The sequence below is a fragment of the Lissotriton vulgaris genome, unplaced genomic scaffold (assembly GCF_964263255.1).
Source record: "Lissotriton vulgaris unplaced genomic scaffold, aLisVul1.2 SCAFFOLD_1149, whole genome shotgun sequence".
Lineage (NCBI taxonomy): Eukaryota > Metazoa > Chordata > Amphibia > Caudata > Salamandridae > Lissotriton > Lissotriton vulgaris.
The window spans coordinates 11,674-24,751 of NW_028254034.1; the positions used below are offsets into that span (position 1 = coordinate 11,674).

The 13,078-nt window shown below is 36.2% G+C and overlaps 1 protein-coding gene across 1 annotated transcript; it reads right to left on the bottom strand.

Moving 5' to 3' along the window:
• Nucleotides 1-927: 927 nt before the first annotated feature.
• On the bottom strand, nucleotides 928-10,167 carry LOC147660678 (uncharacterized; the record flags this gene model as incomplete). Its single annotated transcript, XM_086951542.1, has 2 exons — nucleotides 10,063-10,167; nucleotides 928-5,580 (listed from the first exon to the last, which is right to left on the bottom strand). A coding segment is annotated over exon 2 (4,614 nt), but the record flags the coding sequence as incomplete, so codon positions are not given.
• Nucleotides 10,168-13,078: the final 2,911 nt, after the last annotated feature.

The following is a 13,078-nucleotide window of genomic DNA, read 5'->3' on the forward strand; positions in this document are numbered from 1 at the left end:
TCGGCCTACCACACGTTTTTCAAACAGAGGATATTGAGGCAAATGTGGAGCATACTCTCTTCTTAACCTATTGTATTCTTTAACACAATCTAGATCTGCACAAATTTTTGTCTCATCACACGCAATCAAATACAATCCTGATAAAGTTCTGACTCGAGATAATGCCACATATGCCATACCCTCTTTAAACACAGATCTTCCAATGTTCACCAATGCACTATCTACACTTAAACCTTGAGATTTATGAATTGTCACTGCATACGCCAAACAAACAGGAAACTGTTTTCGGCGAACATATAAGTCTTTTACAAGTAAAAATCTAGCAGAACAACGACTTATTTGTTGTACTTGTTCAATGCCATCAAATTTTATTTTTAAAAATTCAATTCCATCTCTATTTCTGTAATTCACAAAATCAACAACATAACCCATTGCTCCATTTACCAGACCGCTTTCCACATTTAAATTCCTTCTCAAAATGATACGACAATTTAAACACACATTCAGAGTCTTTTCAAAACCAGCTGTTTTTGAAATACTTTTCTCCAATGAATGCAATTTAATTTTCAAATTTTCTGACAAAACAATTGTTGCACCCATATGCTCTATTTTATCTATTGCTTCTAATTTCACAATCTCTTCATTTTCTAAGTCTAACATTTTTTGGTTGAAGATGGAACATTCTTGCAGAGTTGGCATCAAACATATCCCAGATTTCTTCTCAGTCATTTTTTTAAAAATATTCTCTGGAAGAATGTTGTCATTTGGATACAAATTTGAAATTAATCGACTATGCAAAGCTTTTTTACCTTTCTCAGTCATTTTTCCAATTCTTACATCTTGTAGAATATTTTTATAATCTTCATCCTTGGCCTGTCGCATATTTTGAAGCAGTTCAGCATATTTAAAATTTAGCCATATATTAACATTTCCAATGCTTCCAAGGGACTTCCTGGTATCTTCATGCGTGAGCATTTTAAACACTGGTTGTCCTTTTACTGGAGTCAACTGCAATAGATCTCCAAAAACAATAATGTGTTTTCCTCCAAATAACACATCATAGTCTGTTTTAAGAATTTCTTGCATTCTCAAATGCACAAAAGCAAGCATTAGATTTGAGACCATGCTTACTTCATCTATGATAAGAAGTTTCATTTTCTTCAAGACTCTTGAAACTTCAGAACACGCATCTCCAGATAGCTTGTTGTAATGCAATTTATTATCATGTTCAACTGGCAGCATCAATAAACGATGTAGAGTAATCCCTTTAATGTTATGTGCTGCCAGACCAGTTGGAGCAGTTACAACACAAGACAGTGGTGAATCAGTCCTTTTCTGCAGATAACTTGCAACGGCTTTAATTAGAAAACTTTTTCCTGTCCCCGCTTCTCCACTTACATACAGTCGGACAGGGTCAAATAATATACATGAGCACTCTTTTTTCTCATGTCTGAATCCATGTTCAATCTGCTCTGTGACTTCATCATATATCTTTTTCTGCTCAATGTTTAGTTGCGTTACCAAATCTTCTAAGTTAACTCCATCCTCTTGAGCTTGTTCCATAGCTCTTTCCACCTCATCCATGGCAGTGGCAGCTTCATTTTGGATAATTGGTCCTCCTAGTGGATCCTGGCTCAATGAAGTAGAACTCTGACTATCTTGAGAACTGTTTCTAGCTATCTCTTCAGCAATTGTGGTTTCTTGCTCCATTTCTTCATTCAACATTTGCAGATAATTTAGAAAAATAGGACATTCTATGGTATCCTTAGTTGCATTAAAAGAGTCTTCATAACAGAGAAAATCTCCAAGTAGTTCCTCTTCTGTACGCCATGGCTTAAAGAGTTGCAAAAGAGCTAAGTAGTAAAATTCTCTTTTGTCTGGAACTTCACAACTCAATTTTCGATGATTAATCAAATGGCCTTTTTTCTGCTTCACTAGACATCCTTCATAGCCAATGAGTGCATATTTTCCATTATTGATATCTTCTGTGATGTTCCTCTTATAACTGTAGTTTTGAAGAACTTCATACAAACATATGTTCTCAAGGTGAGTACTTCTATTTGGATAGTATGTATCCAACATATTTGTCTTCAAAATATCTGTACTGTTTGGTTCTTTTTCCGCCAAATATTCAATTTCTTGTACAGATTTCAAAACTCGGTTTCGTGTGGCAGCAAGACCAAGACTCACCCAAATGATTGTTCTTGATTTGGCATAGAGACTTGCTGATGATAACCGATCAGAACATTCATATGCTCCAATTTCTCGATGTGACAACATCTTCAGACTGAAACTGTATAATTTCTTGCTTAGACTCTTTTCATGTGAAATGTCCTCCCACATTTCCTTCAGTTCTGTCTTTTCTTTTTTGGTGATGTAAGATGTCACATATCGAGCCACAGCAATAGAGTTGTCAGCAACGAACTGAATATCCATGTTAGCATTCCACATGGATAAAATCACTGGGTTGTAATCGTTGATGTACTTAGATTCTTCATTTCTTTTCAAATTATATGTGTTTTTGGGAGATTTTCTCGTCACAGTATGTCGTAGAGATGACATCAAATTATTTACTCTTCCCTTAGAAATCACTGGTCGAGGAAATGCAAAACGACATTTCGTGTAGTACTTTTCCTTGTTTTTAAATTTTCGACGACAGTACTTTCCACAACGATGAGATTGAAAACGTAAAACTTGTTGCCTTAAATTGTTTTCTTCAGTAGATTTTGGAACAGCACATGTTGAATACTCTTCAATGAAACTCATCACTGTTTCATCTGAATCTGATCCAAATTTGGGTGCATCTTTAATCCACAACAACATATGTATATGAGGAGCACCTCTCGCTTGATATTCCTTCCTCCAAAAGAAATCCAAAACCTCTCCAAGGGGAGGATTTTTTTTGTTGGTAATAAAAGACATCATAGCTTCAAATCTATGATTAAAATATCTGCAAACATTCACTGGATCTAAAGAACACAGTTCTCCTGGTGTTTTCAATTCTATATTTGGTATGTTTTCATTTGCCTCTCGTAGAAATTGAAGTAAATCGTCCCATGCATACTCAGCACAGCTAAGAGTGAGGAACCATGTAGGAGTTCCTAAGTTTCTTAGCATACATTTCAATTCTCCATGACGACGAAACCAATACTCATTGGTTCCACGTTGACATGCCATGAGATTGATTAGCTGAGATTCCAAAATACTGTCTTGCAGATTAACTTTCTCCATAAAGTCCCTTGCACATACATTTTGCAAATGAGGTCCACTTTTTAATATATGATTAACTGCATAAGAAAGCCCAGACAAATCACTTTCAAACAGTAGATGAAATAAATATGGAATGCATTGACGAAACCTTGGATCTTCTGCATATAATCTTAGAGTCCGGTATTCAGCTGCAGGAATTTGAACTGGTCGATCATCATATCGTCCACCACAACCTGTTGGAAATAATTGTGGAAAACAACGAGCTTCCAAACTTTCTTCCCATACACTAATGGGACTTCCTTTTGCTGCCTTCATTTGAAACAAGTCAATTGCATTTCCCATTACTTCTTTGGAATGTAAAGGATGAACAGTATAATGTTCATATATTTCTTCAGTTCTAGACACATCAACTTTTTCAATTTGACCAACTGAAGAATCACTATCTTCTTCTGTAGCTGTTTCCTCAACTCCAACACTTACATGTTTGTAGTACTCATTGTTTTTAACTAAATACAACGTTGCCTTCTTGACTTTTTTAACATCCACTAAATCTTGCCAAATTTTCTTACTCTTTGTTGGAACCCCATTAACTAGAATAACTAAAGGATCTTCTTCTACTCTTTCTACACCAATTGTATTAATATTTTTCTTTACATCTAGAGGCAAATAAACAACTCTTCCCTTTAATCCTCTCAGTAAATCTGATGGAGGCAATTTCCCTGTCTTAGGCTCCATGCGTACAATAGCCTGAAAAGGATGGACACATTGAATCAAAATAGATTCATAAGTATTTAGATCCATCAATTCAGAAGGAATATCTATCAACTGAAGATTATTATAAACTGCTCTTGCAGGCATTCTATTTTCATTTAATTTTTTCAAACAATAAGTGCAAATACGCTGATCCAAACTCAAATCAAAAGAATTCTCCACCAACAAATAACTTACAAAATCCTCCCATTCACTATTATTTTCCAATTCACTTTTTGCATATAAATCAACTAACCTAGTCTGAATTTTATAATGAGTCCGTCGACAACACACACAAGTTACATTAGGCCTCTCACTTGATTTCACCTTAAACTTGATAATTTCCTCATCAAACTTTTCAATACTTGAAATTTGTCCATTATCTTCTACATTACCATCCATTACTATATCTATTTCTACACTGTCCTCTTTGTTCCCAAAATAACAAAACTCAATTTCTTCACAAATAGTCTTCACATCCACTTCAGATCCATGCAAAAGAGCACTATTTAACTGTTTAAGCTTAAGTGCAGGACTTTTTGCATAATACAACTTCCTCACTAATTTCCTTACGTTATTATGATGCACTGCTAACATCCTAAAATGATGAAAAACACTCCGACAAACTTTTCTAGAAAGACATGCTAGTGAATGCCCTTGCAAACCTGTGCTTTCTCTCACTCTGCAAGGATCTAACTCTTGCAGGATCTTCATTTTTTGTTTGAGACTTTTTTTACTATATGTACGTAAGAAATTTCGAAGCAAATCAATTGATTCCTGTCGCACACTACAAATACTACTGCATTTCCATGTGTACACTGGACCCTTAGTACGTCTCCCTAAAACTTCATCAGCTAACACCTCTTCTGCATCTCTAGGTACAAGTTTCTCTTTTTCCATCACACAACTATCTTTCACCTCATAGGCACGACCACTGGTGTCAACCGCATGCACCAAATCATTTTCCTGAAAGTAACTCTCCTCATTAAAAAAAGGCTCAGAACTTGAACTATGCATCCATTCACCAGAAAATACTTCACAAAAATTACTCCGATTAATAATTCTTTTCCATCTACTGTTCGATTTGAAAACATCCATTGCCTTATTAAGTATCCTAATTCTATTGATTATTAAAATAAATAATTTTTTCTTAACTTCAAAAGCCTGATCAACAATCTTTTCTACACTTTTCTTTTTCTTGTAAAAAGCAGCTTTTAGTTTACTTTTCTTTTCATTTTTTAGCAAATTTAAAACTACCCTATTGCGAAACATTCGCCTACGAATGTCCCTAAAAACATTTACTCTTCTATTGCTAACCATTCTCTTCTCTCCTGGTCCAATGGAAACATTTTTTGTGGGCTTCTCTTTCCTTTTTAGATTTGTTGACTTTTTCTGTATATTCACATTAGCAATTTCATTTTTTTTCCTACGACATATGTTACGAAGAAAAGACTTAATTGGCTTACCAGAAGCTTTTCTGGTGTTTTTTGAAGTAGTTGTTGAAGAGGATTCCATAAACTCTGTTGTTGATGTTCTCCTTTTCCGTATGGTATTTTTGATATTTCTTTGCCTTGAAGGCATTTTTGCTTGCTTTTCAGAAGTTGATTTGAATCTGTTGTTCTGTTAAAAAAACACATGAAAGACCACTATTAGCAAACAACAAAGTAATGTTAAAAAGCAAACAATATAAACAATAAATTGCAACATATTTAAGTTTATACAATAGCAACTCATGGCTTTATTTTTAAAGGCCTTGCGCCACCAGTGCGTCACTTATTACCCATGTTTAAAGTCAAGCATCAGCTGCACATGGCATTCATAAATAAGGGCCAAATGCAAATACCAATCAATTGCACCCAAAAATCGATTTTTCAATAACATGTAAGAAACACTGCGCAAAACCTAAGTACAACCACTCAATATCATCAAACAAAGTCAGGGCCTTATTTATGAAAGCCTTGCGCCACCAGTGCGTCACGTATTACCCATGTTGAAAGTCATGCATCGGCTGCACATGGCAATCATAAATAAGGACCAAATACATATACCAATCAATTGCACCCAAAAATCGATTTTTCAATAACATGTAAGGAACACGGCGCAGAACCTAAGTACAACCAATCAATATCATCAAACAAAGTCAGGGCCTTATTTATGAAAGCCTTGCGCCACCAGTGCGTCACTTATTACCCATGTTTAAAGTCATGCATCAGTTGCACATGGCAATCATAAATTAGGGCAAAATACATATACTAATCAATTGCACCCAAAAATCGATTTTTCAATAACATGTAAGAAACACGGCGCAGAACCTAAGTACAACCAATCAATATCATCAAACAAAGTCAGGGCCTTATTTATGAAAGCCTTGCGCCACCAGTGCGTCACTTATTACCCATGTTTAAAGTCATGCATCAGCTGCACATGGCATTCATAAATAAGGGCCAAATACATATACCAATCAATTGCACCCAAAAATCGATTTTTGTTTAACATGTAAGAAGCACTGTGCAGAACCTATGTACAACCAATCAATATCATCAAACAAAGTCAGAGCCTTATTTATGAAAGCCTTGCACCACCAGTGCGTCACTTATTACCCATGTTTAAAGTCATGCATCAGCTGCACATGGCAATCATAAATAAGGGCCAAATACATATACCAATCAATTGCACCCAAAAATCGATTTTTGAATAACATGTAAGGAACACTGCACAGAACCTAAGTACAACCACTCAATATCATCAAACAAAGTCAGGGCCTTATTTATGAAAGCCTTGCGCCACCAGTGCGTCACTTATTACCCATGTTTAAAGTCATGCATCAGTTGCACATGGCAATCATAAATAAGGGCCAAATACATATACCAATCAATTGCACCCCAAAATCGATTTTTCAATAACATGTAAGAAACACTGCGCAAAACCTAAGTACAACCACTCAATATCATCAAACAAAGTCAGGGCCTTATTTATGAAAGCCTTGCGCCACCAGTGCGTCACGTATTACCCATGTTGAAAGTCATGCATCAGCTGCACATGGCAATCATAAATAAGGACCAAATACATATACCAATCAATTGCACCCAAAAATCGATTTTTCAATAACATGTAAGAAGCACTGTGCAGAACCTAAGTACAACCAATCAATATCATCAAACAAAGTCAGGGCCTTATTTATGAAAGCCTTGCGCCACCAGTGCGTCACTTATTACCCATGTTTAAAGTCATGCATCAGCTGCACATGGCATTCATAAATAAGAGCCAAATACATATACCAATCAATTGCACCCAAAAATCGATTTTTGTTTAACATGTAAGAAGCACTGTGCAGAACCTATATACAACCAATCAATATCATCAAACAAAGTCAGAGCCTTATTTATGAAAGCCTTGCACCACCAGTGCGTCACTTATTACCCATGTTTAAAGTCATGCATCAGCTGCACATGGCAATCATAAATAAGGGCCAAATACATATACCAATCAATTGCACCCAAAAATCGATTTTTGTTTAACATGTAAGAAGCACTGTGCAGAACCTAAGTACAACCACTCAATATCATCAAACAAAGTCAGGCCTTATTTATGAAAGCCTTGCGCCACCAGTGCGTCACTTATTACCCATGTTTAAAGTCATGCATCAGCTGCACATGGCATTCATAAATAAGGGCCAAATACATATACCAATCAATTGCACCCAAAAATCGATTTTTGTTTAACATGTAAGAAGCACTGTGCAGAACCTATGTACAACCAATCAATATCATCAAACAAAGTCAGAGCCTTATTTATGAAAGCCTTGCACCACCAGTGCGTCACTTATTACCCATGTTTAAAGTCATGCATCAGCTGCACATGGCAATCATAAATAAGGGCCAAATACATATACCAATCAATTGCACCCAAAAATCGATTTTTGAATAACATGTAAGGAACACTGCACAGAACCTAAGTACAACCACTCAATATCATCAAACAAAGTCAGGGCCTTATTTATGAAAGCCTTGCGCCACCAGTGCGTCACTTATTACCCATGTTTAAAGTCATGCATCAGTTGCACATGGCAATCATAAATAAGGGCCAAATACATATACCAATCAATTGCACCCAAAAATCGATTTTTCAATAACATGTAAGGAACACGGCGCAGAACCTATGTACAACCAATCAATATCATCAAACAAAGTCAGGGCCTTATTTATGAAAGCCTTGCGCCACCAGTGCGTCACTTATTACCCATGTTTAAAGTCATGCATCAGCTGCACATGGCATTCATAAATAAGGGCCAAATACATATACCAATCAATTGCACCCAAAAATCGATTTTTCAATAACATGTAAGAAGCACTGTGCAGAACCTAAGTACAACCAATCAATATCATCAAACAAAGTCAGGGCCTTATTTATGAAAGCCTTGCGCCACCAGTGCGTCACTTATTACCCATGTTTAAAGTCATGCATCAGCTGCACATGGCATTCATAAATAAGAGCCAAATACATATACCAATCAATTGCACCCAAAAATCGATTTTTGTTTAACATGTAAGAAGCACTGTGCAGAACCTATATACAACCAATCAATATCATCAAACAAAGTCAGAGCCTTATTTATGAAAGCCTTGCACCACCAGTGCGTCACTTATTACCCATGTTTAAAGTCATGCATCAGCTGCACATGGCAATCATAAATAAGGGCCAAATACATATACCAATCAATTGCACCCAAAAATCGATTTTTGTTTAACATGTAAGAAGCACTGTGCAGAACCTAAGTACAACCACTCAATATCATCAAACAAAGTCAGGCCTTATTTATGAAAGCCTTGCGCCACCAGTGCGTCACTTATTACCCATGTTTAAAGTCATGCATCAGCTGCACATGGCATTCATAAATAAGGGCCAAATACATATACCAATCAATTGCACCCAAAAATCGATTTTTGTTTAACATGTAAGAAGCACTGTGCAGAACCTATATACAACCAATCAATATCATCAAACAAAGTCAGAGCCTTATTTATGAAAGCCTTGCACCACCAGTGCGTCACTTATTACCCATGTTTAAAGTCATGCATCAGCTGCACATGGCAATCATAAATAAGGGCCAAATACATATACCAATCAATTGCACCCAAAAATCGATTTTTGAATAACATGTAAGGAACACTGCACAGAACCTAAGTACAACCACTCAATATCATCAAACAAAGTCAGGCCTTATTTATGAAAGCCTTGCGCCACCAGTGCGTCACTTATTACCCATGTTTAAAGTCATGCATCAGTTGCACATGGCAATCATAAATTAGGGCAAAATACATATACTAATCAATTGCACCCAAAAATCGATTTTTCAATAACATGTAAGGAACACGGCGCAGAACCTATGTACAACCAATCAATATCATCAAACAAAGTCAGGGCCTTATTTATGAAAGCCTTGCGCCACCAGTGCGTCACTTATTACCCATGTTTAAAGTCATGCATCAGCTGCACATGGCATTCATAAATAAGGGCCAAATACATATACCAATCAATTGCACCCAAAAATCGATTTTTGAATAACATGTAAGGAACACGGCACAGAACCTAAGTACAACCACTCAATATCATCAAACAAAGTCAGGGCCTTATTTATGAAAGCCTTGCGCCACCAGTGCGTCACTTATTACCCATGTTTAAAGTCATGCATCAGCTGCACATGGCATTCATAAATAAGGGCCAAATACATATACCAATCAATTGCACCCAAAAATCGATTTTTGAATAACATGTAAGGAACACTGCACAGAACCTAAGTACAACCACTCAATATCATCAAACAAAGTCAGGCCTTATTTATGAAAGCCTTGCGCCACCAGTGCGTCACTTATTACCCATGTTTAAAGTCATGCATCAACTGCACATGGCAATCATAAAAAAAGCCAAATAAAAATACCATTCATTTGCACCCAAAATCGATTTTTAAATAACATGTAAAAAACACTGCGCAGGACTTATATACTAACATACAATTTCACTTCTAAAACATAACTATCTGCTTCCAAATATTCTCCATAGAGAAAATAAATCTCTATCTAAATTAAATGAATCATTACTTACCTTTAGAAATGCTTTTGGAGATTGAAAACAGTGTCAGACACACACACCAATTTTTCTTTAGCAGAGGAAAAGGTGTGCTCTCAATACACTGAAACCAAGACTGGCATAGAAAATCTCTATCTTTGTACACATATGCCTTAATTCAACCAATGAAAACTCTTCCCTCACTATTTTCAAACCAACACCCATCCCCCTCTCAAACCTTTCTATCTGTTACCATAGCAACTCCCTCCTAACTGAACTCTAAGGTTCAAAAGTTTATCTTACAATGTTGCAAATTAACTCAGCAAGGATGTTTGACCTGTCAATACAGCAGCCTATACAGGGTATTTTTGCTTTTGGTGACTTTTTTTAAACCATTCAAATTGCTTCTTTCACACAACATAACCATACACCCTAACTTTCAGTTTTCAACTATCTGAATCCACCAATCATTGCTAGTGATTCAAGAGCACAGAAACTCCACAATTATTTTTTTGTGAACTCCTACTGTTCCAACTGCCATTTCATTCCCACACTTCATCTGACTGGACCAGAACCTTCTCACATCATGTACTCTGTTTGGGTTATTGGACATAGCTACATCCACTGGGCTCAAAGGTATGCAGCTAGCAGAAATTTTCATAACCTTGATTTATCAAATGTGGAAATCAAGTGGATTGGCCACAGAGGATTAAAATGTCACCAATTGATACCATTGGTGAAAACCTTTTTGCATCTGCCAGAACCTGACCTTATAATTGTGCACTGTGGTGGAAACGATCTAGGCACATTAACTGGAGTAGGTCTGGAAATGCTATTAAAGGACACCTTTCATCAATTGATGATACTTTTTCCCCACACTGCCTTGGTATATTCCAATATATGCCAAAGACAGAAATGGAACTGGTCCAACCAATTTTGTCCACAATTTGAGAAAGCACGGAAACATGTAAATAAATCTGTTTCTGCTTACATGAGAGACTATGGAATGGGTTCATTATACAATAATAACTTGCGTTACAACATGCAAGACATCTACAGAGGAGATGGAGTGCACTTCTCAGATGAGGGGAATAGAATATTCCTTCTGAATTTAAGAATGTGTATTGGAACCTACTTGTAGGTACCTAAATCAACCACAGAACCCAAAAGCTCTTTTCAGAGCTACCCTAACTCTGATCATTCAAAGCGTTTATTTTTTTCTAACTTTTTTCACTATTTTTCACCAAAGTACGCGTACGAGTACGCTTAAAGGTGCGCGCACCAGGCGCTTCCCCCGCGAAAAATTTAAGAATTTTTTTTTTTTTTTTTACGTTTATGAGCCTCCTAAGCCCCCCTCAGAAAACCTAGAGGGTCAAGAAGTCTCTACAGTTCCCCCTTCTATCCATTCCGAACATTGTTTACCCTCCATCTTGTGTCTCGATTGTTCCGAAACACAAAATGGATGACTCCCGTTACGCTGCCCGTGCGCGTACTGGAGCGCGCACTAGTAAGCGCAAAATAAAAAAAGGTGGGAAAGTAATTTACGGAAAACCCAATGGAGACACTTTCATCAAATATAGAATACGCCCTACTACATAGCAGTCCCTACCATTTGCCCAAATTTGGTGAAATTCCATTGAGACATTTAGGCTACAGGCCTCTCTAAATATCCTGAGGTAAATTACATGACAAAAACACACTTGTAATGTTAGAATTTACAACCAATTAAAAAGTATCTCTCATTTTCTACGATTTTTTCCTGTCGTTTGATTGGTTAAGTACAACAATATATATAAAAGAAGAGAGGGAAACACAGCCATTTTGACTACTGCTTCCTGAAGTACACTTGAAAACAAATTTCACTGTCAACTTCAACTAATTTCTCTAAGGTAACTTCTAATTATGGAAGTATATTGTACACGTTAAGTTTATTTCTTAAAAAATATTCTGTTAGTGATATGCTATCCCTCTTTAATAGTTAGAGATAGACATAGACTTCTCTGTAATAGTTATGGATTGAGTTAGGCTTCTCTGGTATACAGTACCCTAACTCTACTAATATAGTTAATTTATATGCAATTTTCAGAAAGAAAATGGAAGGAGAAAATAAGGCAAATGATACTTCTATCAAAGTAAAGGTGGAAAAACCAGAAGATGAAAAAAAAGAAGTTGATTTCATGGATGACTCTTTGGATGAACAGTTTATAGAATGTTTGGAAGAAATTGATTCATGTACATATAATTATGAGGAAATTCCGGACAATATTATGTTAGAAATTTTATTAAATTATGAAAAAGAATCAGAGGAATAAATTTATCTTTAATAATATCAATTGTATCAGACAATATTCTTTTTTATATGTAATTCATGAAGTATTACCAAAAATGTTTAAAATATAAAGTGAGACTTATAGTATACTGTTCAACTATTTTTCTGTTACATAGTAAGTTTACTCATAGTTACTACCTTTCTCCCACTATATTATCTCATATGAATATTTTACACCTCATTTTCATAAGTGAACAGGACAGACTACTCATGATCCCCTAGAAATTCTCAGGGAGTGCTTAAAAGATCTGTTTCTCCTTTCCAGACAGACTATATTATGAATTCCTTATACCACAAAAAATACAATAACAACATGCAAGATGTCTACAAAGAAGATGGTGAACATTAAATGTAAGTCTCTTCATTAGTACCTACATGTAGGTACTTACATAAAATAAACAAATAAAAAAAAAAACAATTCATAAACATACAATTTTTGAAGTGATTATTTTTCCATAGTACGCTCCCCAATACGCTCCCCCGTGCGCGCACCAGGCGCTTCCCCCGCGAAAATCGAAAAAAAAAAAAATTTTTTTGAGGCCCCGCGGGGCCCTTTAATGGCCCCCATATCAAACCTAGGGGGTCAGGGGGGGTCTACCCTGCCCCCTTATGGTCAATTCCACCCTTTGTTTTTGCCACCTCTTATGACTAGATTTTACCGATAGACAAGATGGCGGCCTCTCCGGACTGTTTAGAATGTTTACAGACAACTGAGAGCCAACC